At 37.1% G+C, this 27073-nt stretch overlaps 1 protein-coding gene across 1 annotated transcript in view; it reads right to left on the reverse strand.

Annotated features, from left to right (window-relative positions):
- The window catches only part of LOC150080950 (enoyl-CoA delta isomerase 2-like), a 161065-nt gene extending 134267 nt beyond the window's left edge, over window positions 1–26798 (reverse strand). The window contains exons 1-3 of the mRNA XM_090380862.1: window positions 26762–26798; window positions 18116–18190; window positions 4197–4262 (exon numbers count right to left, since the gene is read on the reverse strand). Coding sequence (XP_090236988.1) covers window positions 4197–4262; window positions 18116–18190; window positions 26762–26798 — 178 coding nt within the window. The remainder of the gene's footprint in view (window positions 1–4196; window positions 4263–18115; window positions 18191–26761) is intronic.
- Between the last annotated feature and the right edge of the window lie 275 nt (window positions 26799–27073).

The raw sequence follows: 27073 nt of genomic DNA on the forward strand, positions 1-27073 counted from the left end.
TTAGCCATTTTATTAGAAGAATGGTGGCATCGTGTATAGGTACATTTCTGAGAGAATCCCATGGGTAATATTTTAAGAGCTGCACAAACTTTTCTTTCTGAAGGAATTTTACTGATGATATTCATTTGGTGATTTCTGAAGTGGGGTGAGACTCTCCACAGTAAATTGCTGCTGTTTGCAGTTCTATACTTCTGTGATCAGATTTAAATGTAATGCATTGCTGCTTTGTTTTCCTTGAAGTGAAATTGGAATAAGCAAGATCAGGCACTTGATTTCATCTGGTAAAGTGATGTTAACTTTTTCTAGTTCCTATAACTAGTAAGAAATCATGGTAAAAAAATGGTATAATTGACAAACTTAGGGTTGAAAGAAAATGCCATCTAAGTGAATCCTGTTAATAAATACAATATTAAAAAAGTTTACCTGAGTTTCCTGAACATAGGATTAAAAAGCACACCCTAACCAGCTATTGAGATAGTGATAGTAGTGTTATGTGATGCAAGAAAGAAAGTGTATGAGTTTATGCAGCATCAGCCAAAAAAAAACAGAAAAAAAAAAAAAAAACACACACACCATTCCCTCCAAATGCCTGTCCAGTTCCTCCTTAAATTTATTTAACCTTTCAACTTCCACAATGACAGATGGAAGTTTGTTCCAGCAATTAACCACCCGCTGGCTAAAGGCAAATTTCTGCACATCTATTCTACATATGTCTTTTCTTAATTTATGCCCCCTTAGGTTCGTAATCTGAACAAGTGGAAGGATCCCATCAGAATTCAGCGTGCTCAACCCATTCAAGGCCTTATACACCTCAATCAGATCACCGCACAGGCACCTAGTCTCCAGCCACTGCAATTTGCAGAACTTACACCTCTCTTAGTAAGAGGATCCCTTCATTCCCCTCACTAATCTTGTTACCCTTCTCTGTACACGTTTAAGCAAATCTACATCCTTCCTAAAATGAGGCCTCCAGACCTGTATGCAGTACTCAAGGCGTGGCCTGACCATTGCCTTATACAGAGGGACAATCACCTCCTTTTCCCTGCTAGCAAAATTCCTATATATCACTGACAAAACGCCATGACTTGCCTTGGCAGCCTGTCTGCATTGCTCAGAAAACTTCATATCTGACTGCGCAATTACTCCCAGGCCTTTTTCATTTTCTACCACCCTAAGTGTAGTACTACACAGTTGGTATGTTTCTCTGGGGTTACTTCTACTCATATGCAGTACTTTGCATTTGTCAAGGTTAAACTTCAGTTGCCACTTCTTAGCCCATCTGCCCAAATTATCTAGATCCTGTTGCAGTAGCACACTGCCATTACTGTCATTAACAACCCTGCCAACCTTTGTATCATCTGCAAACTTCGTCACTAAGCCTGATATACCTTCATCAATATCATTGATAAATTTACAAAACAACAGAGGACCCAACACCGAACCCTGTGGGACTCCACTAATAATATTAGTCTAGGAAGAGCAGCACCCATTAATTATCACCCTCTGTCTTCTCCCACTCAACCACTGTTTTATCCATTGTAGCAACTTACCCTTAATACCATTTTGCTCCAATTTGTACAATAGTCTTCCATGCACAACAGTGTCAAAAGCTTTCCTGAAATCCAAATATATGATATCAAAATTATTTTTTGCATCCAGTTCCTTTGTAACCACATCATAATATCCTATCAAATTTGTCAGACAAGACTTTCCCTTAACAAACCCATGATCTGTCTGAATTATTGCTGCAGTCTTGTCTAGATGATCCTGCAATGCATCTTTAACCAGTGACTCCATTATTTTACTCAAAATAGAAGTTAAACTAACTGGTCTGTAATTACTCGTGTCACCCTTCGATCCCCCCCCCTTTGTGAATTGGGGATACATTTGCACATCTCCAGTCCGTGGGGACCTCCCCTGAGTCCAAGGATGCTCTCATAATTATGGCTAATGGTTTGCTTAGTTGCTTTGCCACCTCCTTTAATATAACTGGATAGATTCCATCCACCCCAGGTGCCTTTCTTATGTTTAACTTCAACAATTTCTCCTCCACTTTGCTCTCAGTTATTACAAAATCATTAAGCACCCTGCTACAATTTGATAACCTTCTGCCATTTTCAAACCTTAATAACTCCTCATGTGTGAATGTAGATGCAAAATACTCATTCAGTTTGTTTGCTATCTGAGCAGGATCATCAACAGTGGAACCATCGATATCAAGTGGACCAATCAGATTCATCCCCTTCCTTTTAGAGTTTATATAAGTAAAGAAATCCTTGCTGTTTTTCTTAGCATCTTTTGCCAAAGATTTCTCGTAATCTGCCTTCGCCTGCCTAATCTCCTTTGTAACCTGATTACAGACTAGCTTATATCTGCCATAGACTTCTGAGTCACCTGATAATTTATATGCATCCCATGCATTTTTATTCTCTATCACGAGCCTCATTAGTTCATTTGATAACCATTTAGGCCTAAACATTGAACAATATTTCTTAATGGGTATGAATCTTTTAGTAGCATCCACATTTAATTCCTTGAATGCTTCTCACTTAGAATTTACTGTTGGCAACATCGTCAGTTGATCCTATTGTACAGAATTTAAAAACTGTCTGAGACCACTGTACTCACCATTACAGAAGCAAAAACCCTTTCCTTTACCCCTGATGGCAATTATATCTTTAAGTAACTCCCACATCAGTACACTGTGATCACTGCCACCTAGTGGTTCCTTTATCTGCAAATTCTTAATACACGAATGATCACTGCTGATAACCAGATCAAGAGTATTACCCTCTCTGGTTGCCTCTCGAACATGCTGCTGCTGCAGAAAACAATCATCCAATAAATCCACAAAAGTCTTACTAGTGTGTGTGTGTGTGTGTGAGTGACCAACCCACAAGTTCCGGTCAATATCTGGGAAGTTAAAATTTCCCATTATAAGACATTCTAATTTACTAGCCCACTCTATTTCTCTGTACAATTGTTCATTGTACGCATTCGAGTCATTAGGCCTACAACACACACTCCTACTCTTATTTTTGCTTTCGCACTGTTCATCTATATTAACTGGATGCACTTCTTTTGATTTTATGTTTTTCTTAATTAACAGCATAACACCTCCTCCCTTCCTATCCTGTCTATCCTTTCTGTACACATTGTACTCCCCAAATTCCAGTTCTGCATTCCTTATATCTGTGTGACACCACTTCTCTGCTATCCCAACAATATCCACCTTTGATGTCTTGACCAACACTTCAAATTTATTTACTATACTTCTAGCATAGGTATGCATGCAAGTATACATGTACCTATCCTTATTATTAGTTACCCTAACACATCCCATATACCCACCTGTTTCACGATGACTGCCATCAGTCCCTGAAACCCCAGCACCCCTCGCTCCAGGTCGCTACTTATTCTAATAGAAGTTGTGCAAGAATCACCTCCGCCTCTGCCTGCGGCTACTTTTAACCTTTTAGTTTGTGAATCCCCTTAAGCTAGCAGTTTTCCGACCCACCTAACACTGCTTCGATAGCATCAGCAAATATTCTTGCACCCTTTCTATTTAAGTGTATCCCATCCCTGTAGAAGCAGTCTCTCCTGTTAACAAAGCACAGACCATGCTGAAAAAAATTCTACCCCTTGAGCTTTGCACATTCCCTCCAAGGCCAAATTGATTGACAATTCGGCCCTGGTGTACAAAAGAAATGATTCCTACAGTCTTCAAACAGCCTTTGGTTGAGAACTAGAGATTTAGTGGCCTTTGTCTTCAAGAAAAAAGACAACTGCCTGTTCTATCTGTTTATTCATGCTAGATAAATCAACTCAGCTAGTGAAGGTCACATATGATACTGTCCTAAGACCCAGTAGTGAGAGCTGAATGCTATACTTGGTATACACAAAATATAGAGACATTGAACCACACCAGCCCACTCATCCCTGTTTTATTTATTTTGAAGTTTCTCTAAAAAATGGTGAAATGCTAAGTATATATGATATTCATAGTCATTATAAAAAGCTATGGCTGACTCAAACCTCCCTGCAGATAACTATAAATTTTTCTTTATTTATATACAGAAATATAATAATAGCTATAAATTACTTTTGTAACATTGATAAAATGACTTAAAAATGTAATTGCAAAAATTATAAACTGCTTTGCATGCTGTCAAACAATGAGAGAAGAATAATATTACCTTCTTCAGGAAGCAAGTCACGAATTCTTCCAAGTAATTCAGATTTAACATTTTCTGGAACAAGATCTGAAATATATAAATATAAAACAAAGGTAATTATTATGGCCAGAAACAGCCATGCCTAACACCTCTTTCACTTTCAAATAAGATAGTTAGTGAATACAATGAAAGTCACTACTTATAAGATCCTACTTATTTATTGAGCACATAATGAATTATCTGGGCCAATGCTAAAAAAAAAAAAGTAATTACAGTCAACTTAATGCTATTAATATACAGCAATTAGCCTTTTGAAATAAACGAAAATAGGACCATATCAAATCTATATGTAGCTAATATGTTCCAATTCTAAAACAAACAGAAAGGGGACCTCTGATTAGGACACATAATGCTGCCATAATAAGGCTAACAGAAACATGGTGCCACCCAGAAATAAGGAATGGTGAGTTTCTCTATGGTATGTATTTAGGAAAGAGGTAGGGAAGACAGAAGTAGCCTGAGTACAACAAAAGCTATCCCGGTTTCAGAAGTCACACATGCTAGCACAGAATCTGCATGGTGGGAGTTATCTACAGCTCAGAAGATTGCGAAGATTATGATGAGAGCCTCTACATGCAAACAGAATGGATAAACAAGTGTGAATGTCTTATTAATGGTGATTTCAATTTGTCCCAAACTAAGTGGAGTAAGTGTGAGGGAACTCACCAGGGGGAATAATTTTTAAATCAACTAGATGATTGTTATTTATATTAACATGTTAGGGAAGGTTCTAGAGGTGGGGAATATTCTAAACCTGATCACCTTCCAAGAACCAGATGACATCATAGAGCTGACAGTACAGGAACCATTAGTCAGGAGTTCTAAGTTGATGAGGAGAGAGATAGCAATTGTTAAAGGCAAAGGAATAGGTTTCAATTTTAGAAAAGGTGATTATGAAAACTTAAGATGCTACATGGCCTCTGTCAGCTGGAGTGACAGCTCACACAGTATAAATATATTAAAACAAACTTCAAAGCTATAGCTGTAGAAGCCTTGAAAGCCATATATACCATTAAGAAAATATGGTACAAGGAAAATTTCGAGATGGATGAATAATGAACTAGCTGGTTTAATAGAGCAGAAAAAGATGGCAGTGGAAAAGTTATGGAGCCATAAAAAGTAATGATGCCTATAGCAGTTACAAACTGATCTGTAACAATACCACAGAAAAAGTTAAGGTGGCAAAGATAAATTATGAGAAATAGCCAGCTAAAAGAGTAAAGAACAGGGGCAAGGAGTTTTTCCTCACATATGAAAATTAAAAAAAAGAGCAAATCAGATTGGACCCTTACATAATGGATGCAGGAATGTTATAGAAACCCTGCTAATGCTGCAGATGAATTAAACAGGTATTTTGTATTGATATTTAGAGAAGAAAAATCCTTCAGTGAGAAAAAACTGTGTGAATAAAGCTGGAAAAGTTGAACAGATGGGCTGGGAGGTGGCAAACGAAGTTTAACATTGACAAATGTAAAGTGCTACATATGGGAAACAGCAACCCCAAAGCAACGTATCAACTCTGTGGTACTACACTTACAGAGGTAGAGAATGAAAAGGACCTGGGGGTAATTGTGCAGGCAGATATGAAGTTTTCTGAGCAGTGCAGACGGGCTGCAAGAGTAGCTCATGGTGCCTTGTCAATGATATACAGGAATTTTTCTAGCAGGGATAAGGAGGTGATTATTCCCTTGTATAAGGCAATGGTCAGGCCCCACCTTGAGTAATGTATACAGGTCTGGAGGGCTCATTTCAAGAAGGATGTAGAGCTGCTGGAACGAGTACAGAGAAGGGCAACAAGATTAGTGAATGGCACAAAGGTTGCTCTTACGAATAGAGGCTTAATTGCAAATTACGGTGTCTAGAGACTAGGCACAGGCAAAGTGATCTGATAGAGGTGTATAAAGCCTTGAATGGTTTGAGCATGCTCAATGCTGATGGGAATCTTCAGAGTAATCACCTGAGAGTGCATAAATTCAAATTGAGGAAAGAGAGATGTGCGGAAATTTGCCATTAGCCAGTGGGTAGTTGGTTGGTGGAACAGACTTCCATCCCTTGTTGTGGAAGGTGATAGCCTAAATAAATTTAAGGCTCAGCTGGACAGGTATTTTGAACGAACGGAGGAGTGAAGTGGAAGGTTTTGTTTTTGGCTGATACTGCATAAGCTTGCTTTCTTGCATCATATGCCTCCACTAATGCTAATGCTAAAAGGTGAAGTGATGGTACTAAACAAGCATTAGAAGGTTAAGGCTAAAAATCTAACAGGAAATAGGTCAGCATGGAAGAATAGTTCCCCAAAAAGGATGGCTATCACAGTAACCTATATATTCATAAATTTACATGAGGATCATGATTCTCATAAACAAACTCTGTTTACCCTGTCCAATGTAGGAGTTATTACATCCCCCACACTGGAGTGTGTGTAAATGGGAACTTCAGCTACACAGCATCTTTCTCAAATAGATGTGTAAGAGATGGAAGGAGGTGGGGGGGGGGGTTTAATAGGTGTTTTTTTTTTTTTTTTTTTTTTTTTTTTTTTTAGTGTTTTGATAACTGAGGATTTGTTGGTTTAGTATTAGCCATATAATGCAAGGAAGCAGAGGCTTTTGTTGCAGAGGCCAAAAAAAATAAAATAATAAAATTAAATTAATAATAAAAATAAAAGAACTGCATAAAATATTTGGTTGGTTTTTTTTTTTTTTTTTTTTTTTAGGAGCATTAGCAACTAAGGCCATATTGCTCCGGGATATGCGGTGGTCATTCCTTGACCTTTCCGCATCCTCCGTATTTGGTGGTGACGGGCTCGAACCCCGGTCTAATCAAGAAGCGTGTGCTACGCACTGCTGCTCCTTCCCACCTGGCTACGGAGGCGCCTCGCATAAAATATAAAAAGAAAATAACTTATGTATGTATTTCCATCCTCAGCTGATCTTTGAATTTTCCCAAACTGTCAGCCTCAAACTGCCCAAAGAGGTAACTTATTCCAGTAATTGTACATGAAGAGCACAGCACCAAATATTCATTATGGAAAAAAATGAGCGTTAGGGGTCTCCACAGTTATCAACCTTTCCAGACTCTTCTCCTTCCTTACCTAGTTCTATATAATCAGAAAACCACCTAAAATTCCAGTCGTTCACCAAGGAGGACCCCTTTTGGTACTACTTTCCTTCTCTTTAATTCCTCTTTTACTTCTCCTTAAGTGCATTTTGTGTTCTATGCAGATGATCTAAAAGTGTAAACCATCTCTAAACAATGTTACCTATCCACAACAATCAATTAAATAATTATCTTGATGTTACAAAAGGATATGCCTCTTTATTTCTATTAAACATAAATATTTAAAAAATCCTGCCATCTAACTATATCAAAGAAGAAAGATCCTTTCCAAAATTTTGCAAAGTCAAACAATATCAAAGATAAAATTGAAGAGGCCTGTGGCACTGGGTTCCATGTATAAGAAATAATAATTCAGTACATCCAGTATGAGCAGTAACTAGGTATTTAATTACTTAAGGTATATATAATACCAACGATCCCAGTGCACAAAGACTTGGGAATATATTTTGATGGAAAATTCTTCTTTAGTGCACATCTTCAAAAACTTAAATCCTCCTCTCTCAGTAAAACACAGTTGCTAAGATAAAATCTAGTTCACATATATAATTCAGCTATTATCTTAAAACTTATTAAAAGGTTTATTTTACTCCTCCATTCTAAATAGCTCAGAGGTTTGATCTGGCGCTGCACTTTCCAATTTGAAGAAACTTCTAGGTGTAATTTATCAAACTTTCGAAATGGACTAATCTAAATTATGGTTATCATTATACAATATCCAGAACACATAAGGATCTGATTAAAGTTATATTTCCAAATTATACAATCAGGACTGGCCTTCACCTTTCGTTAGGAACTGAAATGAGTGGTTTAAACCCTCCCTCAAACTTTTAGATAACAGGATTAAAGAACTTTCATAAGTTTTTTCCTATGGGCCAACTCTGGACCTCACCAAACAAATTGAAAATAGCCCTTCACTCTTTCAAAAAGATAAAAAATGTTGTTAGAACCTTGCTTAGTTGTTATGCCAATTAAATATTATCTTTGCCTTGAAACTTCCATTACTTATTGTTAATATTTTGTAAGTTTTCACATTAATTCCTCTGCTATATAACCACCTGCTACCTTTACCATTCAAGGTGTGTGTGTATCTGTTTTGTACATATTTTCATGCTAATAAATGGATATCTATTTATTATTTATTTATTTATCCTGGCACTAGACACAATCCAATTTACTGACAGAACAGCCTTTGTAAATATTTCCAGGATAGAAACACCATTATAAACTTGAATTCTTGCCTTTCTCTATTGCTCAAGCATCTAGACTGCTGAAAAGACCTAGCATTAGGGCCTGTACATTGAGCAATTAGTTCTCCACTATCATCAGAAAGTAAACATGTTAAATCTATGAAGTATTATCTATGTTAAATCCTTCCAACTCTTACGTTATCATGTGACTTGTTCATATCTGTTATGCCAGATTTGAGAAATTGCTTCTCTCACATCTTCAGAAGACTATTAAGAACAAAAATGTGGAACAACTTTTTCACAAGGTCTTTGTCTATATCAATGATTTTGATGCCTTCCATTTTTAAGGCTAATCCATTCAAAAACTGTGTTCAAGTTTCATCAGCTTTCTGATTAGATTAAAAAAGTCAACAGCAAGGCAAAAGTCAGTCTGTGGTTTGTGTGAGTAGAAGCCCTCTTATTCAATATGATCAGAATTGGTAGTTGGTCGGTTAACTGAAAAAGTTGGTTAAAACAGGGAGTCATAAAAAAAAAGTAAACATACATACCTTAAGAATCTTATTTTCCCTTTAAAATATGTACATTCATCTGTTTAAATTATGAAATGTGACATTTTGTAACATAGCCCCCACTTTTTTTTTTTATGCATTACATCACACTGACTGCCAAATCAAGTTGTTGTTCATGCAGCAGTGAGCTGTGTGAGTAAGAGCCTATATAGAACATTTTTGGCTGTTGCATGAGAAAGTTTTGGCCCAGGATTTGATTCAACCTTTTCTTAAAATTTAGATCCACCCATTTCCATTACACTGTGCATGATTTCTGCATCATCCATCAAGGAAAGAGTGGCCGGGGGGGGCAATGATCACCCTCAGGGATAACATTTGTAGCATGTTTCTACTGCAAAAAAAAAAATAAATAAATAATGGGTGGGGCAAAATTGTTGCGAGCTGTTGGGGCCAACTATAGCCAGCCTGCTCATATTATCCATAATTTCATTTTCCAAAACAATTGGTACAGATTTATTACTGAATCCATAATTGTATGGCTTCTTGTCATATATATTTGTAAACTTAAATTTGCCTGAAATCAGTGCATAAACTATTTTGTTATCATTTTCTCATAGTTCAGGCCTTTCATTAGAATTTTAAACCTTGGGCCAAAGTTTTCTCCAAGATTTAGTAAATGTCAATTTGGAATTTTTTCCATGCTGGTGCTATATTGTAAAAATCTTTGATGTTAATGACTTTCTAACAATTCTAAAAAGACCTATATTCATCTCTTCTATTTTTTTTTTCAAAATTGAACTCAAAAACTTTTGTCTATATCAATGATTTTGATTCCTTCCATTTTTATGGTTAATCCATTTAATAAGTGTGTTTTATCAGTCTTCTGATTAGATGAAAAAAAAATTAACAGTAAGGCAAAGGTCTGTACTATGTTTAGTCAGTCCAAAAGTCGGCCTATGCTGTCTCTTTAAACATTCTAAAATCCCCTTGATTCGTATGCTGGATCAAGGATACTACATTTAGTGGTAAAAACATGGCCTTTATGTCCCCTTCTTTATGTCCTCACAACTGGGATGTAAAGAAGCATTATTCAAAAAAAAAAAAAAAAGCCTTTTCAACTAAGTTTATTTTCTTCAAGTTCATGAAAAAAAAAAAAAAACATTCTTTGAATAATGAATGGTTCATTCATGTTTTAAATTTTTTATTGGTGGTAGTAAACTGTTAAAAGCAAAAATTTTGCATTTTTAAAACTGCTGGGATTACTGATTTACCAAGAAAAGGAGCAATTTGGGAGTTCCAGTTGAATTTCTGCAGGCAGATACCACAATTCTCTTCTTGGATTTTTTATATCCTGGTGCTGTGGAGCTCTGTATTTTGCTATCATCTTATATTTAGGCCTGTTTCATCCATATTGTAGAATTGTTCTCCAATCAATTTTTCTCTGTTATATATTGAAAAACATCTCTGATGTTAATGACTTTTAATGATTCTGTAAGACCTATAATGATAAATGACTAACTGTTCTGTAAAATTTGAACTGCAGATTGATCAATAGATAATCTCTCCCCTGTTTATATAGTTTGTTTAGTGAAAGAAGCTTATAACATAATTGTTATAAGCTTCTTTCAATAAACAAATTACATAACTTGTTAGTACCAAGCAGTTTGATGGTAGTTCCTTCTGAAATTTTCATCCATCACTTTCTGCATCAAGATCTTTCCTTTGTTGCTACTTTTATGGGTCCGCTGATTGGAGTTCTGTGTTCTTTGTCTTTCTTGCATAAACCACAGACATAATGCATTGTCTACTATCCCTAATTTTGGTTTCTTTAAAGGAAAATGTGAATTTAACACCATCCTGACACAAATTAAGTGCTAAATCCACCTAGCTTTTTTATGTTTTTTTCCAATGTTTTACAGTTATCTTGTCCACATCTAATTTAACAGCACATTTTTTTTTAGACTTGCCTTTATCAAGTCTTTCCATAGTACCTTTTGTTCCTCTCATTAATCTCATTTGGCCATTAAATCTAGTATACCTTCATCAATATCATTAATAAATATAGAAAACAAAATGGGTCCAGCACTGAACCCCGGGAAACTCCACTAATAACATTAGTCCAAGAAGAGCTGTGCCCATTGGTAACCACCACTCTGTCTTCTCCTACAAAACCATCCCTTGATCCATAGCAGTACACTGCGTTTAATGCCCATCGATAAGTGGTTATCCAGAAAGCTTGGAACGAGAGGTATACTGGATTTTCGGAATTTCTGGATTACAGGTCCCTAGCTCAAGAAATTATAACAACACATGCAAAATAAATAATTAAAAATCTTATATTAAGATTTATTTTATCCAAAAAGTGTTATTAAATACAAATTTTAATACCATTATAATAAAATCAACCAACTTAACAGCAGAATATAAAAATTAAAATAGTTTATGTACAAAATAAAAATACAGTACATATAAAATCATGAGAATGACAATGAACATAGAGTGGTTCAATATGTATTAATACGAGGGTCATTCAAAAAATAAGTTACACCTGCCGCCATCTCGTGGTATAATTGTGCAACAAATGTGGCACCTGCGTGGAATGGAGTTCATATCGTGTGCCCCTGGTAGGTGGGTTTCATTGACATAGCGGTAACAGTTGTGTACAAGCAAGCATTCATAATGGCATGTCAGCTAGAATGTTACTCCAAGTTCGAAGTACGCGGAACAGTGCGATTTTTGTGGGCGAAACATCTGAATTTTTCCGAGATTCATCACGAAATAACAGCGGTGTATGGGGAAAATGCAATGTCGTGTCCAGCCATAGTGAAGTGGTTGCACAGAATTGACAATTGCTGATCGAAAAGGAAGGCCATCAATGTCGACCACTGCAGACAAAGTGATGCAGGTTGATGAAATGATTCGCAATAATCGAAGACTGACAGTTGCAGAAATGGCAAAGGAGTTGGATATTTTCAATAGGCAGTGTTCATTCCCTCATCCATGAACATCTTGACTATCGCAAATTGTGTGCACAATGGATTCCTCGTTCATTGACAGAAGAACACAAAGGTCAATGTTTTTTGTCTTCTCTAGCTTTCCTTCAAAACTATTATGTGGAAGGCCATGACTTCTTACACCGCATCACCACTGCCGATGAAACGTGAGTGCACCATTTCATCCCAGAAATGATGAGAGCGTCTATGGAATGGAGACCCACAACATCACCTGTGAGGAAGAAATTCAAAGTTGCACCATCAGCAGGAAAGGTCATGGCCACTGTGTTTTTCGACTGTGAAGGAATTGTTTATGTGGAATTCATGGCAAAAGGCACAACAATTAATGCTGCCTCATACTACCAAACATTACGGTCTTTGTGAACAGCCATGAAAACAAGAGGCCTGGAAAGTTAAGAAGGTGTTGTTCTCATTCAGGACAACACCACGCCACACAATGTATGCACAACACGACACTTGCTCCAAGGTTTTGGATGTAAAGTATGGCAACATCCGTCGTACAGTCCTGATCTTTCGCCTTTTGACTATCACATCTTCGGCAAAAACGATTTGCAAACGATGAGCAGTTGCAAACAGCAGTTTGACAGTGGACAAATGACCAAGGAGTGGATTTCTATCGAACGTTTAGTCACATGTTCCAAGAAGTGTTTACACCAACTTGGTGGCTATGTGGAACAGTGGTGCAAGGTATGTGCTTTCTGTTGCATAATGTTACATACCTCAATAAATGCCTCTTGGGCTACAATGGTCAAGCGTAACTAATTTTTTGAATTACCCTCCTACATGCGTGCAACCTGAATATAATACGTTGGTGTCGGTGGTCTCTTTTAACACATTTGTTACATGCCAAAATTTACCTGGTTTTTTCTCAATTTTAAAAGTTTCTATTGTAAACAATTTTATTTTGGCTACCTGTTAAAGAAAACCATACATTAGTACTACACATGATGCAAAACCCACAGCTCTGTGATATCGTTTTCTATTTTTATAGTTTTGTGTCAGTATTTATGGCAGTATTGTGTATAATACAAGTGTGAGGCCAAAGAGGCAAATGCTGAGGTTTTATATAAGACAATAGGTCTGAGGGATGGCCCTCCTTGTGTAATTTAATTTGTTCAAACAATATGGGTATATTATTCATCCTCATCTTAAGATTTTTTAATTGCGCCATGGAAATAGTCTCTTTTCCCATAGTCAGTAAGGGATTTGTTATATCGTATCAAATATATGATATCAAATATATGATATTTGATATCATATATTTGGATTTCAGGAAAGCTTTTGACACTGTTGCGCATGGAAGACTATTGTACAAATTGGAGCAGAATGGTATTAAGGGTAAGTTGCTACAATGGAGGGGCGCCTCCGTAGCCAGGTGGGAAGGAGCAGCAGTGCATAGCACACGCTTCTTGATTAGACCGGGGTTCGAGCCGGTCGCCACCAAATATGAAGGATGCGGAAAGGTCAGGGAATGACCACCGCATATCCCGGAGCAATATGGCCTTAGTTGCTAATGCTCCTAAAAACCAAACAACAAACAAGCTACAATGGATAAAACAATGGTTGAGTGGGAGAAGACAGAGGGTGGTAATAAATGGGTTCTGCTCTTCGTGGACTAATATTATTAGTGGAGTCCCACATAGTTCGGTGTTGGGTCCTCTGTTGTTTTGTATATTTATAAATGATATTGATGAAGGTATATCAGGCTTAGTGTCGAAGTTTGCAGATGATACAAAGGTTGGCAGGGTTTTTAATGACAGTAATGGCAGTGCGCTACTGCAACAGGATCTAGATAATTTGGGCAGATGGGCTAACAAGTGGCAACTGAAGTTTAACCTTGACAAATGCAAAGTACTGCATATGAGTAGAAGTAACCCCAGAGAAACGTACCAACTGTGTGGTACTACACTTAAGGTGATAGAAAATGAAAAAGACCTGGGAGTAATTGTGCAGTCAGATATGAAGTTTTCTGAGCAATGCAGACAGGCTGCCTAGGCAGATAATGGGGTTTTGTCAATGATATATAGGAATTTTGCCAGCAGGGAAAAGGAGGTGATTGTCCCTCTGTATAAAGCAATGGTCAGGTCACGCCTTGAGTACTGCATACAGGTCTGGAGGCCTTATTTTAGGAAGGATGTAGATTTGCCTGAGCATCTACAGGGAAGGGCAACAAGATTGATAAGGGGAATGAAGGGATCCTCTTACGAAGAGAGGCTTAAGTACTGCAAATTGCAGTGGCTGGATACTAGACACCTGCGCGGTGATCTGATTGAGGTGTATAAGGCCTTGAATGGGTTGAGCACGCTGAATTCTGATGGGATCCTTCCACTTGTTCAGATTACGAACCTAAGGGGGCATAAATTCAAATTAAGAAAAGACAGATGTAGAATAGATGTGCGGAAATTTGCCTTTAGCCAGCGGGTGGTTAATTGCTGGAACAAACTTCCATCTGTTATTGTGGAAGTTGCTAGGTTAAATAAATTTAAGGAGGAACTGGACAAGCATTTGGAGGGAATGGTGTGATTTTTTTTTTTTTTTTTATCTGATATTGCATAAGCTCATACACTTGCTTTCTTGCATCACATGCCACTACTACTACTACTCAATTTTCTCCTTGTCAGTGTTTATCTTGCTCTTCATTTGTCACCTTCGGTTCATCATTACAAGTGTTTCTTGACTAATTTTTTCTTTGGATTTCTTTTTCCCTATAGGTTTCTTGGGCTTTATCACTTTCAGAAAGTTGTAATATTCCTCATCGATATCTTGTCCTGAGCAGAAGCTCAAACTTGTTCTTAAGTTCCTGTACGTACTGCTCTTTCTCCTCTTCTCTTATCTCAAAGACCTTTGTATTATTTACTTGAGTCAGTTTTTTCCTTTCCTTTCCTACATCTATATCAAGTATGCATTTTACCATTCTGTGATCACTTCCAACATTTACCTTATTCAGGACGGCAACATCATTCATGATATATCTTCTGTTAGTGAGGATGAAGTCGATTTCACTAGTTGTTAATCCATTTGGGCTCTTCCTTGTCCACTTTCTGTTCACCCTTTTCTGGAAAAAAGGGTTTATTACTGACAATCCTTGAGATTCTGCAAATTCCACAAGTCTTTCACCTCTTTCATTTCTTTCACCAATTCCAAAATTTCCTATAGTTCCACTTTCTGCACTGTTTTGTATTTTTCCAACCTTAGCATTGAAGTCCCCCATAATAATAGTGTAGTGGGTTTTCTGATCATCTAGAAGACTCTCAATTTCAGTGTACATTTCTTCAACCCCTTCATCATCATGGCTCGATGTTGTTGCATAAATCATTATAACCTTTAGCTTGTACCTCTTAGAAATCTTGAGTATTAGTCTTGACACCCTTGGTGATATACTTTTGAATTCCAAAATGTTGTTTTTTATATCTTTATGGACTAGAAACCCAACTACACCTTCGCTCCTTTCACTGTTTCCATTGGTGTACAGCAGATTTCCACTTGATAAAATTATACGTGATTCGTTTCTTCTTCTTGTTTCAGCCAAACCGATGATATCCCAATTCACATTTTTTAGTTCCTTTTCCAGGTCTAATATCCTGTCTTTACCGATGAGCAATCTTACTTGTAACAGGCCAAGTTCAGTTTCCATGCATGGTAGCCTGGTCGTACCCAGAGATTCTTAGCATCCTCTGCTTGCACTCTGATCCTCTCGATGCCATGGGGGGGGAGTGAAAGCCATTGGGGACCGAGGGCCATTTGTTTCGTTGTGCTGTCATATGCTGGAGGGTTTGGTCTTTTCCTCTTCACACTGACCAGGCGTCTTGAAGAGAACCACTCTACACGTTCGTTGCCACCTAAGTGACGTAACAGGGCTTACCATCAAGAAGGTGTGCATAAGTGGATTTTAGGGAGGCAGGCCAACCGGACTTCTCCTAAATCTTCTGTAATAGAAAGATATTGGATCCATCAGTGTTTTAGACTAAGTGTCTGATAACACACAGAATACCTGTTCCCCTCTAAGCTCCACCTTTTTAATAATAACACAATTATTAAAAATTGTTAAAAAAATTTAATTATTCAATTATTAAAAAAATTCCCAAAAACAGAAGTTTTTAATTTAGTTCAAGCAAATTACATCTCCTTTCAGAATAAAGTTTATAGACAAATATTAGGGTTACCTATAGAGCTAAGTCTTAGCAGTCTTATTGCTGAAATATATCTAAATAAAATTGAACGAATATGTTTATCGCATTTTTTTACCTAGGATTACCTTTTGCAGGAGATATTTGGATGACATCTTCATGAAATCGGATGAGCAGACTACTAATAATGTTTTACGGACTCTAAACAACATACATATGAGGTTAAAATTCACATTAGAGAATGAGGATATACAGACGAGAACGATTAATTTTTTAAATTTTACACTAACAAGAAAGAGAGAGTGATAAATTACAGTTCAAAATCTACCATAAACCCAGTAGATTTTGAACTGTAGGGATGTTTTTACACTATACTAGTTATCACCCTTTCATCTACAAACGTTCCATTATTTTAAATCAGTTTACAAATGCATATAAATATATAACTCACACTGCATTAGATAAAGAAATTAAAGAACTCACATACAGGTTTTTAAATAGGGGATATTCGTTTTATACCATTAACAATATTAGACTATAGGCCAAAGAAAGGTTGGATAACACAGAAAATAATTATACAACTGGGAAAAAAAACTTCATTACAATTTCGTACATTCAAAAATGATATAAACAGCTTAATATTCTTTTCAAAGACACTGAATTTAGCGAAACCCACACAGAAACTTCATACCATATTAAAAAATCATTCAATACTTCCTTCTTCACCCATAAGAATGCATGATGTAGTATATAGTATCTCATGTGCGAGCTGCGATTCCTCGTACGTGGGATCAACAAGGTGTCTTTTGGATACGTGTCTGAAACAACATGCTGCATCGTTTAGGTCAATACGTGCTACAGCATCAGAGCTATTGTTCCATGCCATAAACAAAGATCACATTTTCTTGTTCAATGAAGCTAAGGTTTTAAGCATACAACACAATTACACAAAGCTTTTAATTGTGGATACCTTAAAAATGAGAATACAAAATAACTCTATTAACATAACGCCCATTTCTCATCTCATATTCGTGGACTTTCATGAGCATGCGTATTAAGTAATCTCCCATTAACAAATAGCATGAATAATGTACACATATCGCACATTTGTATTCCATCCTGTTAACACGATGAAAGTTGAAAAGTCTGGTCCCCTTAAGGAAGGAAGGAAGTTTTTTTATAAAATCATTTTCATCATAATTTATTTATTTATTTTCACCATCAAAGTTTTAATATATTTCATGATATCTTTAGTGGCGTTTATTTTTAATTTCTGACATAATGTCTTCAGTCACTCAAAGGTTTCGTGGTGAATTGGATAGGTCTGGTGTCGGTTTGGGGCTTTCAACTATGATCCCAAGGGTGTCTGATCATTCATGGACTAAGAGGATTGAACACATTTAACTGAATTTTAACAAAGTTTTATGTATTTTAAATCATTTTCAAATCGTGTTTAAATAAGTCACTTTAGGAGAGTTGTGTATAGAAGTCACCCTATACAGAGATTGGGGTAACACTTTTGTAATTTTTAAATTTGATTAAACCATAGGATATATTGGGCCTTTGTTGCCCTTAGATTTATATTAATATAGTCAAGACATACTTAGCGCATTACTCAATAAATGAAACATTTCCAGAATAAATAAATAAATAAAAATTTCAATTTATACCCAAGGAGAGCCATAAGGATCAGAGTTCATATTTTGGTATTTTATAAAAGTAACTGGTTGTGCACTTTTTAAATGTGCATTTGTAGTGGAATTAAGGTTTGAATATAGAATATACGAAATCCTCTACCTGAATGCTGATTGCTGGGCCATGGCTAGCCATTCCTGAAGAAACTTAAACCTGTCTGAATTTCAGGATTCTGCGTCTGTTGTTGTGATATTGTCATAGATTTATATTAAAAAAAGTTTTATTATTCCTTACCTAATCCTATTGGTGTTATTTCTGAAACAAGATCTTCAACAGTCACATTTATTACACCTTTTAATTTCACTGTGTCTGTCAAGGAAATAAAAATTCCAATTAAAATTTCTGAGTGTAGTTTTGTAATACAATATTCTTAAAGAATATTGGAGCATTAAAATAAAAAATATTCCACACTTATACTGCAATAACAGGTATTTATTGACATAATAATTTATGTCAATAAATTATTATGTCAATACTGTTCAGAAAATCAATTTTCAAGGGTTATTTATATCTCAAATCAATAAAATGGCAATAGCTTAATTTATTGGTACTCACCTCAAATTATCCGTATATTTATCAGATAAGAGTTATAGGAATAGGAGTATTATATGAATGGTGAGAATAAAAATGCAAATATTTCCCTGTATGTGTTTTCTTTCTGAATATCTTAGACCTGAGCCTATTGCCTTTTTTATATACTATTAAATTTAAGAAATTTATACTATTGTCTTCCTCTAATTCAAGAGTATATTTTAGTATGTTATGTACCAAGTTGAATTTGGTTAAGAGATTATTAATAATAGTTCTATTACCAATTAGTAATATGTCATCAGTATACCATATAAACACTTTAACTCCGGGGGGGGGGGGAGATGTTCAAGTATTTGACGTTCTACTGAAGCTAGGTAAATCTCAGAAAGAGGAGCTGAAATACCTAATCCCATAATAGGGAGACCATAAATCTGTTCAAAAATTTAATTTTGGAACCGGAAGTGTCTTGCTTTGATTAAAATGGAAACTAATTCTAAAATGCCGTTAATGCTGAGGGTAGTATGACTTGAAATTGTGTTTTCCATTGTTAATAAATCCAGTAATTTTTGCAATATGTAATCTTTATTCACATTAATATAAAAGGAAACGACACTGTAAGATGCAAGTATGTCGTTGTCCGATATCGTTGTTGTTATTTGGTTTTTAGGAGAATTAGCAACTAAGGCCATATTGCTCTGGGAATATGCGGTGGTCATTCCCTGACCTTTCCGCATCCTCCATATTTGGTGGTGACAGGCTTGAACCCCGGTCTAATCAAGAAGCGTGTGCTATGCACTGCTGCTCCTTCCCACCTGGCTACGGAGGCACTGTCCGATATCGTGACAGTGTTTATACTTTCAAAGACTTTGTTTGTATCATGTACCCTGAATTTGGAAAATTTCATTAGTGGTGATATAATTTTAACCAAGAACGATGATAGATTTGTGAAGGCTTATTTGTTAAGTGAAACAATGGGTATCCCGTTTTATGTAATTTTACAATTCCGAACGTGTGGTAGAATATTATTCCAAATGCCAATATTTTGGAGTGTGTGTAAGCAAATCTCTTTACTATTAGTCTTGCTATTAGTCTCATGAGAGTAGTATCTAGTTGGTTCTTAAACCTGTGTGTGTTATCTATCTTGTACTTTTCATTGTCCGAGAGAACCTGTCGGATTTTCTCTATATACGTGCATTTGTCCAAAATTACAATGGTATCCCCTTCATCAGCCTTTTGGATGAATATATCTGTATTCCTCCTGAGTTCATGTAAATCTGTTAATTGCGATTTTGCTTATATTAAGTCGTGTTGTTATGCATGAGTTGATGACAGCATTTGTCTCGTGCATCACCCAGTGTTTATCGGGGTGGTTTTCTAATTTTATCTGTAATTCAGCTATGCTATCTTTAATAAGGTATTGTTTATTTTTAACAGCAAAATTAAAACCATACTCAAGGCCGGACAACTCTGCGGGAGAAAACAGTTTTGATGAGAGGTTAATGACTGAAGACGACCGAGGGTGGTGTGAGGTTTATGTGTAAGTGCATTCCATTTTCTGGCGTGTCTTCCAATTACTATTTGTTGTGCTGCACTAATATGCATATTCTTTAGGTCTGTGAACTCAGATCATGCTTCAATTGACATTCTCCTTTTAAGCCAGAACTTAATGTAATGTATCTGGCACAAAAATCTGTATTTGTTGTAACATCTATTCCCTAGCTAGTATCTAATAATTGCAAGCAAAGTTTGGTGTATAATATATGGATAATTTTTACACGTATCTTTAGTACAAATGCGAGTGAAGTTAGGAATTGTGTTGTTAACAAGACCTTTTTTAAGGAATGCAATGTGTAATTTTCTGATGAAGTATTTTATAACGATTCTAGAATATTCATGTTTCTTATTAATCATGTCAACGTCCATCTGGGAAATCAAAGCGGAAATTGAAAAGGATAGGTGGAACGGCTGAGGTATCACAATTATCATTAAAGTATTTGTGTGATTCGACAATGAAAAATTTTTTATAGTGAATCTTAAAGTACTGTTTCTTAATAGCTCAAATCAATAAAATAATAATAGCTTAATTTATCAGTACTCATCTCAAATTATCTGAGTATAATCACATTGGAGTTATAGGAATAGGAGTTATATTATCCGTTAGGAGTTATATAATACATGGATAATTTGAGGTGAGTACTGATAAATTAAGCTATTATTATTTTATTGATTTGAGCTATTAAGAAATGGTACTTTAAGATTCACTATAAAAATTTTTTCATGGGTTATTTATATTTATATAGAGAGGTAATTTAGAGGTTTAATAAGAGGTTTAATTAGTGGTTTATAATATAAATATTATATATTAAATATTTATATTATTTATATTATATCCATATTATTTATAGAGGTTATTCAATATTAAGATTTGATTTAAATTAATATGTACTGAGTATTATCTTAAAGACATGGGCCTGTAGTATATCTTTAGTGCAATATGTTGCCCTGCTTAAGGAATTATGAATTATAAAATTAATATTTTATATTAATTATATTTCATTTTAAAATATTTAAATTTTAATACAGGTTAATACTGGTATTAGCAAGATGGTAAAAAAAAACAGCAGCCATTATCAACCCACTGCAGGATGGAAGCCTCCTCAACAATTCATGCTAAGGGAAATAGACCATAATCTGCCACACTGGTCCAGTGCAGGTTGGCGGTAATCTCCAAAAGAGATATATCAACTTGTCTAGAAATCGGTGTGTCACCAAACGTAAGCATAGGAGCAGAAGAATCCATTCTGCGAGATATAAGACAAGACTGAGTTTGAGAAGGATTGAAATCAACTAAGTTGTCTCTGCCCCACTGGAGAATTACCTGGAGATCGGCATTTAAGGAAGATGATGTGAGGAAACAACCATATACAGCATCAGCTTAAAAAAATTTAAAAAAAGTTATAAATATTTATATATATTTTTTTTTTTATGAAAACCCCAAACACAAGAGGTATTTAGAACCTATAGTACTTAGCCCGTTTGGGTTGGAGGCTGAGAAGACGAAAGAAGATATTTGTTGACATTATACTTGAATTTCTGTAGACTGTAATTTTCAGAAAATGGCAGCTGAATGAATAAACGAGGAAGATGAAAAGTTGGTTCTGTGAGTTTGAAATTGGACAGTAAATGGATGTTGGTTGGTGGCGGCACATATTCGGACTCTTTTAAAAGAGAGAATGGGAATTATAGAATATTAAAGAATTATAAATCAGAATCAGAAATGCCCATGGAAGTATCTGTAGAAAAACCATGCAGCAGAAACAGTACATCTATGAGACAGCGAGTGGAGTGACTCTGTTAGAGAGGAATCATTAATTAACATAACTGCCTTCTTCTGAATGGAATCTAGAAGCCTGAGAGGTTTTGGGGGCACCGCCCCAGATGTGGAAACAATATTCCATGGTAGGACGGATTTGCGATTTGTACAGAGTGAACAGCTGTTTGGAAGAAAAGTAATGCCGAGAGCAAAAGAGGAAGCCAAGTTTTTTAGATGCAAGGGAAGCAATATTTGTAATGTGCTTGTGCCAAAAGAGATTACAAGTCAGGGTAATCCCCAAAAGAGATATATCAACTTGCCTAGAAATCGGAGTGTCACCAAAGATAAGCATAGGAGCAGAAGAATAATTTTTGCGAGATATAAGACAAGACTGAGTTTTAGAAGGATTGAAATCAACTAAGTTGTCTTTGCCCCCACTGGAGAATTACCAGAGATTGGCATTTAAGGAATTGGTAGCGGATATTCCAGAAGTTGAAGCTGATTGAGCAGGGCAAGGTTTTTCAAAATGGAAAGTGAAATGCAATGTGCTATCATCAGCAAAACTATGGATAGAATTTCCAGTCAATGGAAGAAGGTCATTAATATACATCAGTGGGTGGGCAGGTACCTTGATGTTGCAATCATGCTAACCCAGTTGGCATGATTGCAACACCAGTTTGGTTTGGTTTGGTTTGGTTTGGTTTTTTAATGGCACATTGGCAGCTAAGGCCATAATGCGCCAAGTCAAATTTAAAATGCTACTAAACATTTTGGTAGCCAAGGCTACCACGTCAAGCAATTAATTATTATGTTAAAAAGGTATAAAGTAAAAGCATAAAACTTAGATCTTTGTATAAAAATTAATAGATTGTAAAAAGTTAAAAATGTCGGACATATTATCACTGTCACCTATTATCTGACTGAGTGTAAATGGCTTAGTCACATTATTAAAAGCAGTAAAACACAAGCGTCGTGCTTTTAACTGTCAGTCATCTTTTTATAGAATGTCCTGTTTTTACAGAAGCACGACGTTACACATCTCGCACATAGGTGGGTCATCCGCCCTCAGCAAATAGGAATGTGTTAGATGACTATGACCTATGCGGAGATGAGCAAGAACAACTTCCTCTCTCCGGACCCTGCATAGACTGGACTGCCATTGTGAAATTACAGGCTTTATGTGATGTAGTTTATTTGTGGCCTGTCCTTGCCAAGAATCTTGCCATTGGGAATATAATTTAGAGCGTATTATTTGCCTGTAGTCTGTATAGGGGACTGACAGGCAATGATTATCCAGGGAAAGGGCTGATTTGGCAGCGGTATCAGCTAATTCATTTCCCCAGATCCCAATGTGGCTTGGGATCCAGAAAAAAGCGAATATCAAATTCCAATTCTACGAGAGAGAATAGAATCTGCCGGATCCTGGACAGGATTGGATGAGGGTTATACCTCACCGATACTAGAGCCTGTAACACGCTTAATGAATCACAATAAATCATATACCTCAGGTAGTCGCGATTTTTAATGTGATCTAGGGCTGTTTGTATTGCATGAAACTCTGCAGTATAAATGTTAGTTTCTTGTGGGATCTTATAGAATAATGTTTTGTGAGGGAACACAACAGCAGATCCCACATAACATTCTAACTTTGAGCCATCTGTATAGATTGGTAGAAAGTCAGAATACTGTTGTCCATGTGATGCAAAGAGTTGCTGGTAGACAGATGGTGGTGTAGTAGCCTTCTCCCAGATCTTAAGGGAGAAGTCACAAGTGGAAGGAATTGCCTTGGTGTCTGGGCAACATTGTCTACCGTCAAGTCTAGTTCATTCAACAGCCCTTGGATCCGAATACCAAAAGGTTTGTTGGCAGTCCAACGGGTGTTATAGAGGTATTCCCAGCGCGGCTCAAAAACGGATGGCCACGTGGGATGATCGGGCAGGGATTTCAATTTGTAGGCGTATTGTAAGGACAACTGGTTACGTCAAAGAGACAGAGATGGTTCATTTGCTTCAACGTAAAGGCTTTGGATAGGAGATGTGCGAAATGCTCCAGTGGCTATCCGGATGGCCTGATGGTTGATTGGATCTAACCACTGAAGTGCACTATCTCTTGCAGAACCATAAACCCGAGACCCATAATCGAGTTGCGAATGGACAAGGTAAAGACGAAGAAGGGTAGAACGATCTGCGCTCCATGAAGTTGACGAAAGGGCACGAAGGATGTTTAGCCCTTTGACACATCTTGTTCTCAGCTGACGAATATGTTGTAAAAATGTCAGCTTCTTGTCGAAAATAAGTCCAAGGAATTTGAATTCTGCTACAACTGGGATGTTATTTTGCCCAAACCTTAATTCTGGGTCAGGATGAAGATTACGTTTGCGACAGAAGTGTACACAAACAGTCTTCTGTGATGAAAATCTGAACCCATTAGCCAAAGACCAAGCTGTAAGATGATCAATGGTTTTCTGCAGTTGCCTTTCACTGACCCTCATATTGCATGAATGACAAAATATAGCAAAATCGTCAACACAGAGGGCATTGTTTACTGTAGGTGGAAGTTGTTCTGTGATAGAGTTTATTTTGATTGCGAAAAGCGTGACACTTAGAATGGATCCTTGTGGGACTCCCTCTTCCTGAGAGAAAACTCGAGAGAGGGTGGATCCTAAACGGACTTGGAATTGCCGATTCGAAACAAAGTTTTTAATAAAAAGAGGAAGGTTACCTCTAAGACCAAAGTTATGGAGGTCTTTTAAAATTCCAAATCGCCAGGCTGTGTCGTACGCTTTTTCAATATCAAAGAAAACTGCTACCAAATGCTCGGATTTCATAAAAGCATCACGAATGGACGTTTCCAATCGGATTAAATGGTCCAGAGTGGATCTATTTCTTCAGAAGCCGCACTGTGTCCTGGAAAGCAGACCGTTTGTTTCTAAATACCATACAAGTCGTGCATTAATCATTCTTTCCAGGACTTTGCACAAACAGCTTGTCAGAGCAATAGGACGATAGTTACTTAGATTGCTAGGATCTTTTCCTGGTTTTAGGAAAGCAAGGACGATAGCCCTTTGCCAGGAATCCGGAAATTGTTTGTGAATAAAAATTCTGTTAAACAGAATTAAAAGGTGATCCTTAGATTGTGGTGAGAGGTGTTTTAACATTTCGTAGTGGATGTCATCGGGCCCCACGGCACGCATGCGAGAAAGAGTGCTGCATTTAACTCTTCCTGTAAAAAGGGCTTGTTATACGATTCAAGCCCTTTTGAAGAGAAGTTCGGTGGGTTTTTCTCAACTTTCTTTTTCAGGGCCAAAAACTCTGGGGGAAAAGATGTTATTGCAGAGATTTTTGCAAATGTTTCCCCTAGACTATTTGCAACTGCATTTCGATCTGCAATTGGACATCCGTTGTGCTCGAGGATCACTGAAGGGCATGGTGAATATTTTCCCTTCATTTTCCAGATCTTATCCTAGACTACTTTTGAGCTAGCAGCCTGAGTTATGGAAGATGTAAAACGAATCCAAGATTTCCTTTGGCTCTGACGTCGTACATAACGTGCTTTCGCATGTGCACGTTTCAATGATATTAAATTTTCAGTCGTGGGATATCGGTGGAATATCCCCCAGGCTTTGTTTTGTGCTTTTTTTGCTGCCATGCAGTCTGAATTCCACCAATGTTGTCCACCAGCTGCTTGGACAATCATTTCTGTGACATAAATGACTGCTTCATTGATTGGCTCCTGACTGACTGCAGCGATGTCAAAGTTTGCCAGATGTTGAAAGGCATTCCAGTCAGCCTGATCAATCTTCCACTGCAGTAAACTATATGGCAAACATAGTCTACCACTAGTTACGGTCGTTATCACGAGGAAATGATCGCTTCCATATGGATTTTCTTCTACCTCCCAAGTAAGTGAAGGAAGGAGAGAAGGGGAGCAGATAGAAAGATCAATGGCAGAGAATGTACAGGTAGGCAAGTGGAAGAAGGTGTTCGTTCCCACATTTAAGAGGGAGAGGTCATTATCAGTGAGCATATGCTCTATGACTCGTCCCCTTCCATTGATGTTAGCACTACCCCACAGAGTATTATGTCCATTGAAATCCCCAAGAATTAAACAAGGGGAAGGCAATTGCATGATAAGATCATTAAAGCCTTTCTGGGGGATGTCAATCACAGGTGGCAAATAGACAGAGAAGACAGTTAATAAGAACCCTACTGTAAGGCAAATTGCTACAGCCTCAATGCTAGCTGCAAAGGCTGAAATGGGATCTGGTTGCCGATGAGGATTGCGACTCCTCCACGAGCAGGACCATCCACAATTCTATCCTTCCGAATGATGGTAATGTTATGCATGGTGGGGTCATCATTTGCCTTTAAATAAGTCTCCTGTATGCAAAAGCAAGCTGGTTTGTGCTTTTGCAGGAGTGCCTTGATGTCATCAGTATTTTGCCGGAATCCATGACAATTCCACCGTAGGAATTTAGCCATTATTTTGGCTTGGTGGGTCTATCAGGCGGCTTCCGAGGTGCTGAGGGCTTACCTTTTTCAGTTTTGGCTTTATCCTTCCTGGGGAAGTATGGACGCTGTCCAGTGTCCATTTCCTCCTCAGCAAAGACATGGATGTCATTGCTGAGGAGGAATCTCTGCTCGACATCCATGTTTTCTTGGGTATTAAGGGATGCTTCACCTTTCTTATTCTTTTCTTTCGAAATTGCTTTTTTTACTTCTGGAGCATTAGGAGGTACAGTACCGATATAGGAGTGGCAGCTGATTGGTCCTTCTGTGCAGGTTTTTGAGAACTTAAGAGATAATGTGCGATGGGAGTAAATGATTCATTTGGAGGGATGGTCATGTCCATCTGGGTTCCAATGGAACATCTCCCTGCTACCTTCTGGGCGTAGGCAGGTTTGTTGATGTTGAGAGGTTTCACCGCTTTCCTTGCCTCCTCGTATGATATGTTTAGCTCTGCCTTCAGCCGTTGAATTTCTTTTTCTTCTTTCCACCTCTGGCATGCTCGTGAATAGGCTGGATGTTCTCCCTCACAGTTAACACATTCGCTGCCGATCACGCACCAGCGCATGATGTCGCAGCAGTATTGAAGAGCCGATCACGCTCTGGCACGAGTTGTGGCATCATTACCCAGTAGCCAATCACGCGCAAGCACGGGATTCATTAGACTTTCGTATGAAGTTGTCAACTTCAGTTGGCAACTTCATACGAAAGTCTTTGTTTTTGTGTATATTATGTTTTGTGTATATTTGTTTCGGCGTCAAGTTAAGGGTGTAAACTATATGTAGTTGTATGTGGTGTTGAATATTTTGTTACGTGACGTGCGGAAAAGCTTTGTAATATGAG

This window comes from Mastigoproctus giganteus, chromosome 9, assembly GCF_048544385.1.
Source record: "Mastigoproctus giganteus isolate SK-2022 chromosome 9, ASM4854438v1, whole genome shotgun sequence".
Lineage (NCBI taxonomy): Eukaryota > Metazoa > Arthropoda > Arachnida > Uropygi > Thelyphonidae > Mastigoproctus > Mastigoproctus giganteus.